We start from the raw sequence: 16,098 nt of genomic DNA, 5'->3' as shown, positions 1-16,098 counted from the left end.
TTTCAACAGATTTATCATAAACACCACAGATGTTAAAAAATGAGTTTTAATTTTAGTCAATAATTAAAGAAGCACTGTTCTAAAGCTCAAAGGATTTAGAAGTCAGTTGATGAATTACTTACTTCATATCTTCCTTGGCCTTGTGATAGATGATATAATAACCTCTTTGATCCTGTACATGTACCCTTCCTTCATCAATGGTATAGAAATCATCATGGTTCTCAATATCAGAAAATTCCATGAACTCAGATTCTGACAACCTGAAGAAAAAGGAAATACTCAATGAGTAAGCTCTTTGAGACATATTCAGATAGTATTTGAGTAGGCTTAGTTATGTCTCATACAGTATGCAAATGCTAGAGCGCCTAGCAATAAAATCACAACAGAAAATATTAAAAACAGTTCTATAAGTTTAGCTTGAATTTCATTCCAGACCATTACAGACATACTTGAGGCAATACGGATGAACTAATACTATTTACCTAGATTTACTTAATCTAAAGAATCACATCCATAAGACTTGGATATTCTACCTTCTTGCTAAATGCACAGTATTTACATTGGAGAAGTGTAATAAAAACAACTATGTTATGCATAGCTTGCTGGTAGAGCAGTTTTGTAAAAAGATTAGCTACCCTGGGAAAATGTCAATATTATCATTAGTTAAACTGTAGAAATGAGAGTTAACTCACTTGAATTCTGCCGGTGTGTTATGCAGGTAACCATGGTTACCAAGTCCACCTCCTCCTCCCATGCCTGCTTCTGGTGTACCTTGTCTGTGGTTCTGATGACTGAGTTGAAAATAAAATTGGAAATAAATCAGAAACCCTACTATAACTGACAAGATTATAAAATGCCCCATAAGTACTATGTGCATGGCAGGCTGCAAAGACCTATCGAGTAATGGCGGCCGGTCTCCGCGTAATAAGATTTGACGTAGTACACCCTCTAGCATTATTATATATATATCTCTATGAATTATACTCACCTAAACCTCTTCTGTGTGTCACCCTCTAGAGACAGACCTTCATCATTGATGGTGAGGGTTCTTTCTATGGAACGGAAATAGTTCAACACACTCAGGCACTGTAATAAAGCAATACAAATATATTATCAGTGAATACATTAGAGGGTTCTATGACAATTGCTTCACAGTTAATTAATCTTACATTACTCTTAAGAAACCTGACCCCAAACCTAACCAGAACCCAAATTCTATATTTATGTTCTTCTGAAACCAAAATATAACACAAAGTCTTCCAAAAATTCAGAGCAATTATGTTTTGTCACCTGAATACATGAATCACTGTGATGAGAACATGATTAGAGATGAACCTCTCAGGGCCTTTGAATTATCTCATCCAAAGATACTACAAGGGGAAGATCGGACACTTCGGCGATTTTTGAAACGCTCGATAAATGCTTATGGGAAAGGGCGCCCAACAGCGTTAAGTAAGTAAACCTTCGCATATCGGCACGCGACTGTGTATAAAACATATGGGGGAAATGAGAGAGAGGAGTTTGGAGAGGGCTCAAGGGTGGCTCGTGAAAATATTTCCACATTTTCTTACCAAGAAACATCTGAAATATATTCATCTCAAATGTAAGGGGGAAAATATTGAAGAAAAAAAAATTTGAAATGTAAAAATAGTCTATCCCTTCAACCCTTCACCATTTCTCTCATATGTTTTGTACACAACCATCTTGCGATACGCAAAGGTAAAAAAAGGTTGTTACTTACTCAACGCTGTGGGGCGCTCTTCCCAAGCGTTTCATTACGCGGTCAATGTACTGTCCGATTTTCCCCTTGTAGTATCTTTGTCTCATCTTAATTTTGAGTCATTTTTTTCTAATAGTCATATTATCAAAAGATACCACACAAATTTCAGATTATTGATTCAGATTTTGATTGAGTTGTACTTGTTAACACAAATTGATTGTTAACAGCAATTGATTGAATTGAAAAATTTATCATGTCTTATCTCTTGACATTTATTGATAATCAAAATATGACTGATTGAAAATACTTGTACAATGCCAATGATAGTACTTACAGTCCTTTGTAGATCTCTGATTCTAAGATGACGAAGATATAGATATGAGAGATAGCCTCCTTGTACCATGGTAGGATCCTGTTGACTACTACTATCATCTTCAAGACCAAGCTTCTGTAATGCATCAGCAAATGTAAACTCATTCTCTTCACCTTTCTTCTTACGTCTACGAGATGTAGCACTACCAGCACGTGAACCTGTACCATAGGTCATAGTGTTAACATCCTTTTCCTCAAACTCTGTCACAGCCATGTCTTCCTCTTGCCCCGTACTGGTACAAACAACAACAAAAAACTTTCCAAATTGAAATTTAACAAGAAAAATTTTGTCTGAATAATACATAGATAAACCTTATTTATAACAAAACAATTTTATTTTGGTAGTGAAGACTTATTTTTCACCATGTGATTTGTCCAGAAGAAATGGTAGAATGATAGAAATTGTGAGAGATTAAAATGAGACAGAGTGGAAAATAGAAAGGTAAGAGAGAGATAGTAACAATTTGTCATGAACAATTTCATTCAACAGATGATGGATCTTGATATAAACAACATTTAATTTGTTAAAGAGATCATTGGAAAAGTATTTACATTTCAAACAGCTCTGGGTTACAATAGATCTTCCTCCATATTGTATTAGTATTATAAGCTGTCCTGTGTGATGTTACAGATGCTGACTGGTAGTTTGGTGGTTCTCTTACTGATACAGCATGGGCTCGAAGGGTATCCATCACTTTCTGTAATAAATAGGGCAATATCATTAACTTGTTAAAGCAGTAACTTGTAATGCCTTTGGCATGGATGATGTATTAAATCCATATCAACAAATACAGTTCGAATATTCACAAAAGGAATAAAAATTTATAAAGTACATCTAAAAGTGGTAAAATGGCCTCAATATTTTAGTGAAAATTAAAGTAGGCAAACGGTAAAAACAATTTTAAGATCATAAATAAATCATGAATGGGTCTTACAAATATAAACATAACAGTGGTGTATTGAAGTGTGCAATATCAATAATTTGCAAAAATGATTTTATCAAACTGGTGACAAAATATCAAACCATCTTACCACAAAGTCTGTAACTGAGATGAAACGTGATTGAGCTCTAAGTAGTTCATCAATACTATTCCTCTGTCTTAATTTCATCATCATCTTTTCTTGCTTGGGATCTTTCTCAGGCCTATCAAATGCATTATAAAATTTTTTACATGAAATTTAATTTTCAAAAGTCTGTAGCTGAATAAGCAAATGAAATGTGATATTGTAAACAATGTAATAAAGGTGAATTTTACACAAAAATACAATTTTATTATATCAAACAAAGTGCTATAATAAGTACATGTAGAATTTATCATTATCATTTATTCATCATATCTTATCAAACTATGTGTAATATATCCCCACAATAATTACTTGCTTAAAAATCAACAAATATAATCATTTCTCAAGATAAAAATCTCACTAGTATGTATGTAGTTTTAGCAGTCAATTGAGAAATTTACATGAAAGACCACAACCCTCTTCACTTTACGAAAAACCATGACATTAATTTGTGGAAATATAAATACTTTCATACTTGAGCTTGATAAACTGTGTCCAGTTGCTTTCCTTGAGTAAGGCATGTGATGATGTATCTGCTCCCCAAGATTCATTGCCAGTCTGCAAAGAGATTGTTATATACTAGTATCATATTTGGTAGGATTAAATACTGTTATGCATGTGGGGGATAAATGTTGGAAACCTGTTTGGAGTAAAGTAATTTTTCCATCACTTTTCTTCCATCACGATTATAAAGAAATAATGAATAACCGGTATACAAAAACATAGTGACAAAAGCAAAATCTAAGCTATAATCAAACAGTTACTGTGTTTAATGCATAAAATTAATTTCATTTAAATACAATGATATCAGTATAGCTAGAGTGGCAAGGGAGGACTGGAAACTGAGGCAGTCTCTACTAATTTTTCATTCATTTTTCTCTCACATTTATGAAATACCTATTAAACTGTATCAATCTGTCTTGGGTTATAGCAAATTTTCTGCCTTACACAATTCTTGCACATTAAAAAGTCATAGCAATACACTTCATACTTGCCTCTAACTTGTCATAGGTTGGGAAAGTTTTCTGTTGCTCTTGTCTTGTAAAGTTTGACTTAAACTTGCGAGTGACGATGGATATGAGCTCCATCTCATCAGATCCACTCTCCATGTCATCAAGATTCTAAAGAAAAAAAGAATAAATTAATTAAATTATCACATCATGTAGACTGATATCTAAACATGTCCAGATTACATATGTTTATTAAAACAAATGATACATGTAAATATTGGTCAATATACTTGTTAATGCTTACATTGTAAGCATTAACAAGTATATTGACCAATATTTTTTGGATGCAGTTTTTTAAGGTATAGCATAATTTCTAATTAGAGGGGCTTCTCATGCCTTACAAAATACCATTTATGGACTGATATCGCTACAAATCTGGCTTATTACCCTATCTATAGAAAATGTGTTTGTTTCTTTTACACGGCGGGATCATGCAGTGTGCAACAAAAGTCACCATTAATTAAATTCTATTATTAAATTGTGACACAGTTGAATTACCAATATGTGATAAATCATGAACTAAACGACTTAATAATAATATGTCCAATTATATAGCGCAGTCACTATGTGCATATACTCAACTACGCTTTGTACTTGGTAACATATTATTACCCAGGCTGTAGCTAAGCCGCCATATTAACAGGCACTAAAGCGTTCAAGGAAAAATCTTATTGGGTACCCATTCATCTCACCTGGGTTGAGTGCAGCACAATGTGGATAATAATCTTGCTGAAGGAAAGAATGCCATGGCTGGGATTCGAAACCACAACCCTCTGTTTAAAGTCCGGAGACTAATCCACTGGGCCACAATGCTCCACAAGATCTAAGAATTTAAATCTTAGTTGATATAAGTTGACTTGGCCCAGACCTGCATCACATAAGATTTACCCCACGGATTCGGAATACGGCAACTGATTGATAATCAGATATTGTTATTTGCTTAACTATTTTCTTCAAGAAGTAATCATTTTAACCTAGTATTCTTACCATGTGTACTGAATAGCATGCCATGAGAAACTCAAGGACAGGTTTAAAATCCTCTAGATTTAGCAGATGACATGGAATCCCCATTGTAGCACTATTAGATGCTGGTCCTCCACCTAACATGAGATCAACAAACATTAACTATTTGAGCCTTTGAACAAAATAAAACACATCATACATGCAAATAACACATAATGAAGAATAAGATACCATTAGTGTGACATATCAACCAAAGAAAAGATTTTTATTGATACATTATTTATAATCAATCATTTAATGAAAGACTAATCATTATAGTACAATGTAGTTTGCAAGTAATCAATAATTGAGGTGTGAAACTTGAATGAAAGTGTACATGGATGACACAAATAATTTACAAATTTCAAGTCAAAACCCTACCCTTATCAACTCCGTCACAAAATAAGAAGATCTTAGTTGAACAAGCCGAACGCCTCTTGCAAGCCTCACTTGCACTTTGTGATTCAATATAGCAGCAGTGCCGACTTTATTACAATTAATATGACTTGTCATTATTCACAAGAACACATTTCATACTGAGCTCATTGACAATAAATGACATTTGACCTTAATCACATGACCTGAAACTTGTGCAAAATGATGAGTGATACTTGATTACCCTTATGTCCAAGTTTTATGCAATAAATCTATTGATTTTTTAAGTTATAATACCCTTTAAAAAGTTAACTTTGGTTAAGTTTTTCAATTTTTGTGCCACAACATAGTCAAAGTAAACTGAACCTTTTTGAAACCTTTGCCTTTAACATTGGTCATGTGACCTGAAACTGGTGCAAGTCATTCAGTGATACTTGAATACCCCTATGTCTAATTTTCATGACCTAGGTCCATATACTTTCTAAGTTATAACAACATTAAAAAAAAAATTAACCTTGGTTAAAATTTCAATGTTATGATGGCATCGCTGTTGGAGAGGCAGCGCTTAAGAGTTTCGCTCTGCTATGTAGGCATGACAAAAACCATATAAATTGCCCAGTGAGGGTAGAATTATAATCTATAAGTATGAATCTGAGATGAAATGAATGAATGTACCTGCCGCAGCAGCTGCTGCAGCTCCCTGTGGAGTATTGGTGATGGTATTAGTACTCATGACATTAACAGATGATGATAGGAGTGATCCACCTACATCATCTATCCCACCGCTGTCATTTCTCTCCTTTATACTTTCTAACATAGATGTCTGACCAGGAGAGGGAGCTACAGATACTTCACCTACAAAGAAAAATCAGGTAGGATCTAAACATCAAGGAGTTAGCAATGAAAACAATGATCAGGGTTCTATGATAAATCGGTCTGCTCTGATGCTTTTTTTGTAATCTTCTGGATCAAAAGAAACAATAAACATACAATAAGGCAGTAGGATATGACACAAGGATGATCATGATGATGATAACTATCATATATGTTGCTACAAAACCATAGTGATTATGGGCCAGTCATTGAAAGTAGGACATGCATCCACCATTGGAACAAAAACAAGTTGAAAAAAGCAGTCTCACATGGATACTACAAAGATTAGTTGAAATATCCACACAATACCATGAAACAGTAAGGCCCGAATTCACAAAGGTGGTTTTGAAAACCCACAGTTGAATCCATGGTTTATGCAGATTTTCTGTATAAATTACGCTTAATTTAGCTCATATCTGGCGCGTGTATAAAAAATGTCCAATGCTGATGCGCGCTTTTGTCACAGTGCGCCAAATTGACGCCTGTTACCATGGTTAGATACGCTATTTTATTCATGAGTCCACTGTTTGAAGAGTGGACTCATTATTCAAAACAGTGGACTCATGAATAAAATAGCGTAGATAACTACCGCAACAGGCGCACTGTGGCAAAAGCGAGCATCAGCATTGAACATTGTTCATCATACGCGGTGAAATAAGCGTATTTATACAGGAAATCTGCATAAACCATGGACTCAACCATGGGTTTTCAAAACCACCTTTGTGAATACGGGCCTAAGTAATCTATTTATCATGTCTTATTCAATTCAAATTAACAAGATGACAAGTGGTGGATGGTGATATTACATGGACAGACAAGGAATATTATTCAAACTTCATACTTACCCATAGAAAGTCTACCATCAAAGATAGACCATCTTCCAGGTCTATTGATGGCTTTAGGAGTTTGTGGACCTTGATTCTTCTGGTCAGTATGATGGTCACTTTTGATCATCTGATCAGATTCATCTAATTCATCTGGTGAGATTTCATGTTTGTGAGCTACAGCTATCCATTCAATTATCTAGTTTAATATAAGGAACACAGTAAAAGAGAAAGGAGAAATGACATTGAGTTACTAATGATGATATGTATAAGTGCATTCGTGATTATCAGTAGAAGAATTGGTAAGATATTGTAATATTTTTAATACTTAATCTTTCATATAAAAGGACACTTTTATACCAAATCTCAAATGAAAGTGATTGATGATGGAATTTTTCTTTCTTACAATTTTATTCAATTTTTTCAAAGGGATTCCTCATCCGGAAGGAAATTATAGAATTTCAAATATGGATGTCCCTTAACCCATCGTTATGATTCAATTCATTCTTAAGTTGTCGATTTCATTTTACAAGTTTCTGCAATTATTTGAACTAGTGGAAATTACGAACACCCGGTAAAATGAATAGACAAATTATGGAATTAATAGTGGTTGAATGTCTTCAGTAAAAGCTCACCTTCAGGAATGCATGTATACGTTTAACTGAGTGATAGTAAGAAACAAGCCATCGTGTATAGATCTGCATATCTTCCAAAGTAACAAGGCTCTCAGTAACTAGTGGTTTCCCCATTACCAGCGCTTCATTGGCGACAGATAATCTCTTGGCTCGTGCAATGGCATCGCTGTACTCAGACATAATCATTCTACCATGGATAAACAATAAGATCAAAGTTGTATCTCTTAGGTGAACATGTCAATATGCTTTGTCAATGATAGGAGCAATCCTTGCTTTGACAACTCCATTTTCTTAAGAACTACACAAATATATTTTGTTATATTTTCTTGTTTTTAATCTAGTCAATAGTGAGACAAAAGCACAACTATGATGATACAATTAATGTTTCCCCAATGAGTGAAGACAAGAGAAATAGTGCCTCTAATGCTAATCATTGCCTAATAATCCTTGTAAATGAGACTTCAGTTAACATTTGTTGAGGGATGTTGGGGAAAGCCTAGATCAAACGTTTTTCATTTAAAAATCTGTCAGGCAAAAAGATCACATCGCAACATTTCATGACTTTTTCCTTCAGTCTCAATAACTTTTAAGATCAACTTCCCGACACAGGGGTACATGATTCCAAATTATGCAACATGACATAAGTGCGTGTCAGACCAAAATTGCTCAAAAACATGATTTCATGCACAAATCCAATGAAAACAGTAGCAAAAAAAATAATAAAGGCATCATATTTTTTTCTTTTACTGACTAAAATCAATTGATTTGATATAATTTATGACTAAAATAATGTGGCCAATAATTTCCATTTAAAAATGAAATTAGAAAAACAAAAGAAATACATAAAAAATATAAAAATAAAATACATTAGAACAAAAATGTATTTATATATTTTATTTCTTTTTAACATACATTTTAGGGAAACCTAAAAAAAGTGTCCAAACCGAAATTTACTAGTTATGAGCTATATCTACAACCAAATCATTATTTCATGAATTAAATAGCATAATTACTTATAATGTGCATAATTTTCGAGCAATTAACTATCAAATTTGGGTTATGTCATGGATGATGCACATGCCAATTTTCATCACAATCGTGCAATCAACAATCAAGATCTGTGGTGGGGGGGGGGGGGCAGAAGCCTCCCCACCCCCCTGGCTATGCAATTTCAAAATAGCCTGGGATATATAGGGGTTCCTTCCAGCATCACGCTGTCAACAAGGACATTATAAAAAGTAATCATTCATGTAAAGTGAATGAGGAAGGCAAAAACGAGAGAGAGAGAAAAACTTAAAAAGACAGTAAAAAAGAGATATCTATACAGGTACCAAAAATTTACAACTAAAAAATAACCAAGTTTATAAAAAAAAAACCTGTCCAGAACACAAATATCGCATATATCCTGAGAGTATCTTATCCAGAATAACTTTATACCATATGTTTACATTTGGAGAATGGATTCTTTGTTGTGTTGTAAAATTTGATTTGTGCCAAAGTAAGGATGAATGCAATGAATGAATTCAAATGTTAATGATGAATAATCATCATGAGTTGAAGTAAAGCTTCATTGGAAAATACCTTTTCAATTAAAATAACATGACAATATGTACTAAGAAGTGTTTGATAAACAATTATCATGTTAACTTTTGAAGAAAAAACTTGCAATGAACTTTACCTTGTTTATGGCAATTCTTTGATAATTGTGGTTTCATTAATATCTGGATGCCTTCATATCTTATCTTGACACATATCAAATTTACAGAGCAAAGATTACCTCCTCACTATCCCGGTGTAAACATTCACCACATTGAAAATGGCATTAAATCATTGGAAAGAAGATACTTTTTAAAAATATACATAAAAAAACACACACATAATACTGATGTGTTCATGACAAGGACTTTCATTAAATTGGTGAATTTTAGGTGTAAAGATTAATGACCCATTCAATTTACTTATTAAATCTAAATGAATAAAAAAGGTGCACCATTGAGTACAAGATGAAAGTAAATTTTAATCTTGAAGGGAGAAAAAGACTGAATCTTACCCAAGTTGATTTTGATAGTGTGGATAGAGTGCTTCAAGAGTGCTGGTGTGCTCACAGAACCGCTTCCATCTTAACATATGCATGTGTTTACATTGGACTAGTTGCTGAATCTTATCACAAAAGAACTGAAAAGTAAGATAATAGATAGTACAGTCTTTCATTTGTTCAGATTTACACATGTATTTTAATGATCTTAGAAACCATGATTGCCCCTTCCTACAAGCTGTTAACTTACTTTTACTTTTATCCAACAATGCTTGTAGGACTATATGCCTATTCTTCTGTCCAAGGGAATAAACTCTATGTTCCACAATATCACTTTCAATTAGTTGCATGAGGCAAGACACAAAATCCATTACTCAAAGTCATACACAAAAGCAATATCCTTCCAGTGATTATCAAGCTAATTCTTAAAAGAAATCCTAGAATCATTCACCCAAACATACAATCTACAATTAATAATGAGTATAAAAAGACCATGTCTGTGCTACACACAAGAGATAATACAAACCCCTGTCACAACATTCAAATAGAACTTTACAAACATTATTCTTATGTGATTATTTTTCCCTATTTTTTTTTAAAGATTGTCCCCAGGACCTTTCTTTATCAAGAAAATTAATATATTTCACTTCAATACAATTAAATTTCTTTTTATATATGCTCTACTACTACAAATTATTGTATGGATAAATTCCATATATTTCCCCAGAGAAAAGATGGTTATTCTTGCAAATTTTTCGTATAAGGGGGGGGGGGAAGGATGTGTGCGTGTCATTGGTGGCCTGCCCACACAGCACTGCTCTCTTATTTCGCGTAAAATCAACTTCTCAACCGCAAACAAATTTCTCCAATTGCTTCGCATGACTACTGTGTTGAGATGGCCCAACACCTCACTGACTTCTTCCACTGTAAAGTTCACCTTAATTTCGATGTCATGCCCATATTCCTTCTGACCTCAAAACTGACACATGCTATAATATGTGTGTTTCTCGACTGCTTGAACATGACGATGGGTATTCATATCCAATACATTTGTAAATCTGTATGGTATCAGTTACCTAATCTAATGTTGATACACAAATATTTGACTCTTGATGCAACAGATTGCAAGTTTGTCAAAACATTTCAGATTAAGCTAAAAACTTACCTCTATAACTCTTTTTATCAATGAAGATTCTTTGATATTTGTTATTTTGTTTTGCTCCCCCTTCGCTTGTGCGCCTTGAGCATCTCTTACAAAATGGATATGGCACCTAATAAATTGCATTTTTTACTATTATTGCTACTTCTTATTATTTATAATTTTTACACAATCTCTAAAATGATAGACTTAATTGTTGTTTTAAACTTTTAATTCTTCCTACCTGATGTAAAATAAGTGAAAGGTTCTCCTTTGAAAACTCTCTCTTCTGACAGTTTTCCATTTCTTCTTTCATGACATCTGCTTGAATAACAAGTGGCTGCGCTTCACTGACCTGAAATTAATAAAAAAAAATTAGAAACATGCATTGCTGCAAAATGCATTTCCTGTACTACTATTAAGTCAAAACAGTTTTCTTCCTGAAATATGAACCAGTGCATTTATCAAATATGATGACCATATTGTTCACAAAGATATAATTTGAGAAAATCATTCAATAAAGCAGTTGATGATTTAGTATTTGTCACTAAGTCACCTTCAGACACTATTGGGGGTAATGCAAGAAACTTGCAATTGAAATACCGGTAATAATTATAGTAATATTTTGCATTTATATAGCGCTTAATACATTGGAACGACGTCTCTGAGCGCATTACAGATATTTACAAGTTATAAGTCTTTTCATTAATTGCAAAATTGCAATTGATTGTTTATCAACTTCTTACATCAGCAAAATTAAGTTGATAGGCTTTACTTCAAACTGATCTATCACTTGTGAACTTGAAACTGAATTTTGCATTGATTACAAATATTTGCTTGCACCAACCCCTATAAGAGTTTTGTTGCTAATTTTGAAAAAAAAAATTATGTGTTTGATCAATTTATTACAAGATTATTTGACTTATGAATCAAATGATCTCAAACCACTGGTCTCAATAATTAATCTTTAAATTCCCACCCCCTTTAACCTGCAGAAATTTCATATTGTTATTAACAGGTTGGAAATCAAAAAGTAAATTACAACCCACCTCCATAGCTCTCTTGATGACTTGCTCTCTCTGCTTTCTAAAATGATCCACACTTTTAGGAAGGGACACAGAGCTTAACAAACAGAATAACAGAAAATACTTAACCATAGATGAAAATGGATTACATTTTTCACAATCATAGTCTACATTCATTTAAGTGCATGAAGTTTAATAGTAAATACCTGAATTCTTAGATCAGGATCATTGAGAAACACTCTATAATATTCATGAATAGACAGGGTCAGAACCAAAGTTTTGCACTGACTTCTTTTTTGTTACATCTCAACAGAGTACCGATGTCAAGTAGGTACTTGGTCATCTTAGATAGAATAATTCTTAAGGTCTGGGCTCTGAAGGAAATGCAGCATGGTTTATGATTTGCAAGTCAACGCTAATGTTATAACCACATCCCAAATTGGTTTTTGCCAATATGCTTTGTTCCTTTCCAAAGTAAGAAGGACTTCCAGGTATTCCAATCTTGATTTGGATGTGGAAAACACCTTGGTATATTGATAGAAAGTGGTAGCCTGTTATAACAAGAATGTCACTAAGGTGAGCACATAATACACCTGTCTGTAATGTAGAAAATGGAGATAGTGTTCAATCAAGAAAAGTGGAAGATGTTGACTTCACCTTTGACCTTCTGACCTTAAAATCAATAGAATTGCAAGGATCTGTGCTAGTATCGTACACACCAAATTATATGAGCCTAGATTAAGTTCAACTAAAGTTATCGCGTTTACAAGGACTGCAGCAGGGTAAGATGAAAACATGTCTGTGTGACCTTGACCTTTTGACCTCAAAATCAATAGGCTTCCTGGGATCCATGCTAGTATCATACACACCAAATTATATGAGCCCAGGTTAAGTTAAACTGAAGTTATTAGTTTACAAGGACTGCAGAAGGGTAAGATGAAAATATGTCACTGAGACCTTGACCTTTTGACCTTAAAATCGATAAGCTTCCTTGGATTCACGCCAGTATCATACACACCAAATTATCCAATTATATGATCCTGGGTTAAACTATTGCTATTGCGTTTACAAGGACTGCAGCAGGGTAAGATGAAAACATACACTGTGACCTTGACCTTTTGACCTCAAAATCAAGAGGCTTCCTAGGATCTATTTTAGTATCATACAAACCAAATTATACAAGCCTGGTTTAAATTAAACTGAAGTTATCGCGTTTACAAGGACTGCAGAAAGGTAAGATGAAAATATGTCACTGTGACCTTAACCTTTTGACCTCAAAATCAATAGGCTTCCTGGGATCTATGCTAGTATAGTACACACCAAATTATTTGAGCCCAGGTTAAGTTAAACTGAAGTTATCAGTTTACAAGGACTGCAGAAGGGTAAGATGAAAATATGTCACTAAGACCTTGACCTTTTGACCTTAAAATCGATAAGCTTCCTGGGATTCATGCCAGTATCATACACACCTCATTATGAGCCTAAGTTAAGTTAAACTGAAGTTATTGCGTTTACAAGGAAAAGTTAACAAATGGACGGACAAGCACCGAACGTGATACCATAATGATTCCCCGTCGAGACGGGCGTATAAAAGCTTGTTTTCTCTTGCACTTCCAGAGTCTATATCTGACCATCTGTCAGGTGTCATTGGTTGGACAATGCATAGAGAGAAGAGTTTCCTTAATTTGAGATATTTCTGGGCTGGTTGGACATCAAAACACAGATAGAAAAGATGTTATCTAAGATGCTACACATTGCTGGTCAATGCTGTGTGAGGTGAACTATCTGCAATAATAAAAATAGCTACACTTTATCAGCATTATTGGCATTGTTGATTCACAACACTTCACAGTGTCCAGTATGAATAAAACAGGTTAAAATTAGCACAAAAAAAATTGAATTTACTAACCTTGCAACTTTGGGCATTTTGCCCAGCATCTCATTCTCCTCAATATCATTCTTAAGATCCTGAAGTTCCTTGGCTAGTTCTTCTTCTAATGCTTTGATCTTTTCAGATGAACCAACTTGATAAAGCTCTGCTGATGAAGACATCTTAGCACTTTTTTGTTCTTAAGTTCTGCATAGATAATACTGTCCTGGTGTGCAGAAGGACTCCTCTAATTTGGTCACATAGTTATTTTGTCATCTGAAAATGCAAGGGAAAATAAGACACATTGGCATACATTCATCCTTTTACTGAGTAAATTCACTGGTTGTAGTTGGTTTCATCACAAAATAAAGATTTAGATGATTTGACAAATTACAGAAAATAGATATTCAGACACGAGCATCGTAATTTTGGTCTCAAAAGATGTGCAAGGCTTCAGTTCAAAGTACCAAGTCAGCGAGCGGCACGGTCGAAAAATTTTGCAAGGCAGAATGATCACCCAAAATGATGAGGGGGGGGGGGGCGGGTGATTCACCCCCCTGCTGATGGTTTTAGGGTTAAGGCAGTTTGTTGACGACTTACTAATGTTCATGAAGTGTAATAGTCAGGAGTTTCAATCAAGAAACATTATTTCCTCCTGCTGATGCAACCAATTGTAAAAGTTAATCACTGCGGCAAGTTACTACGAAAGGAGGCAGGTTCCATGAGGTTTTGTTATGAAAAGATGGGAAGAGCTTATGGCCAATTTGCGTGCTGTCGCCAAGCGGAAGACAAAGAAATCAAGATGGCGACGTAAACACGGCCGTAAGCTCTTCCCATCTTTTCATAACAAATCTCTCATTTTTTTAATGAATTCTTCTTTAAAAATGAAATCAATATCGCAAAAATGTTGGGAATGAAGTTGGACCCCATGTACATGTTTTAGGGATAGATCTTTTAGAGGGAAAGTAGAATTCTCGGGGACAAAAGTTTCTGGTTTTGTACCCGTATGTGGGGAAATATAGGTAGGAGTACCAGGCGTAAGTGGGGAGTGACCATACATACGTACAGGACTTTCACTCCCCAAAACGCCCCAGGCTAGGCTAGGTAAGGTTAGACAGCTGGCAGCCGTCTGTTTCGAGGAGATTTTTAAACATATTTTTTATTTCTCCTCGTACACAGACGGCTCGCTATCGTGCAGCCACCATTAGGGGACTTGCAATGCAAAATCCCCGTCGGGGCTCTTCAATTTTTGTCTTTGACTTTAATGAATAAAAATTTTGAAAATTAATGCGACCAAAATGTAAATTAATATTCCCTCTTCACATTAATTGCCAAAAAACTGAGAAAAATCAAGTTAAAAGGAACAAAATAGTGACTTACCTCCGCTGTCTCGCCAAATTCCAGTTTTATCCGATCTTAAGTACCGTACCCCATCCCATGTCTACATAAACAAATGGCCATTGAGTCCCCTGTACAGATCGCGGTAGAACTTTGGTCTCTGTATTTGGTGAGTGAAGCCAACGGAGTTCAGCTGAACAACCAATATGACAGAGACCGAAGCTTTTGGTCTATGTTAAGGTACCGTAAGGGCACTAGTATTCAACCCGGCATAATTAAAAGATTTTGACATATTTCCAAAAATATTTAGAAATATGGAAACTATCTTAATTTCATAGCTTTGTTATTTCCAGGGTAATCTGTTGTCGGTATTTTCTTTATCAATCTGTCGACTGTATGCGCGTAGGATCGAATTATGCGCCGATGGTCTTTTGCACTGAATTGCACTAGTATTCAACTTAGTGAGGATAGAAAGCAAATCTCAAAAGGGTTTATATTGGTAAATTGGATCTAGATCTATGTACATGATGTAAGTCTCTGGCTTTGATTAATTCCCTGTTTGGTTTCATCTCAAATGGTCTAGTCCATAGTCGGATGGGACAAGGTCAAGGGCAGATTGAGAGACAGGACCATCTTTCATCGCTAGGTTGAATACTAGTGCAGACGGGTTGAATACTAGTGCAAAAAACCGTAGGCTATAGCTATAATTCGATCACCCGAGCACACAGTCGACTGGTTGAAGAAAAAAATAACGGAAAAAGAATAGCCAGCATTTGCTCTTAGAAATAAGACGGGTATGAAATTCAGGTAAATTTT

At 34.6% G+C, this 16,098-nt stretch overlaps 1 protein-coding gene across 4 annotated transcripts in view; it reads right to left on the bottom strand.

Annotated features, from left to right (window-relative positions):
- Positions 1–16,098, bottom strand: part of LOC121410103 — a 54,935-nt gene that overhangs the window by 38,458 nt on the left and 379 nt on the right. For 3 of the 4 annotated variants that reach the window (XM_041601975.1, XM_041601974.1, XM_041601976.1), the window contains exons 2-17: positions 13,984–14,220; positions 12,099–12,171; positions 11,294–11,404; positions 9,927–10,051; positions 7,877–8,063; positions 7,263–7,440; positions 6,220–6,399; positions 5,155–5,267; positions 4,153–4,278; positions 3,633–3,715; positions 3,125–3,236; positions 2,645–2,790; positions 2,055–2,325; positions 989–1,086; positions 693–791; positions 123–260 (exon numbers count right to left, since the gene is read on the bottom strand). In XM_041601975.1, coding sequence (XP_041457909.1) covers positions 123–260; positions 693–791; positions 989–1,086; positions 2,055–2,325; positions 2,645–2,790; positions 3,125–3,236; positions 3,633–3,715; positions 4,153–4,278; positions 5,155–5,267; positions 6,220–6,399; positions 7,263–7,440; positions 7,877–8,063; positions 9,927–10,051; positions 11,294–11,404; positions 12,099–12,171; positions 13,984–14,126 — 2,183 coding nt within the window. In that variant the 5' untranslated portion in view covers positions 14,127–14,220. The remainder of the gene's footprint in view (positions 1–122; positions 261–692; positions 792–988; positions 1,087–2,054; positions 2,326–2,644; positions 2,791–3,124; positions 3,237–3,632; positions 3,716–4,152; positions 4,279–5,154; positions 5,268–6,219; positions 6,400–7,262; positions 7,441–7,876; positions 8,064–9,926; positions 10,052–11,293; positions 11,405–12,098; positions 12,172–13,983; positions 14,221–16,098) is intronic. The other variant, XM_041601977.1, reaches the window with a different exon arrangement.

Source organism: Lytechinus variegatus, chromosome 3 (assembly GCF_018143015.1).
Source record: "Lytechinus variegatus isolate NC3 chromosome 3, Lvar_3.0, whole genome shotgun sequence".
Taxonomy (NCBI): Eukaryota; Metazoa; Echinodermata; class Echinoidea; order Temnopleuroida; family Toxopneustidae; genus Lytechinus; species Lytechinus variegatus.
Note: the sequence above shows the minus strand (reverse complement) of the source record. Positions and strands in the feature narration are given on the sequence as shown.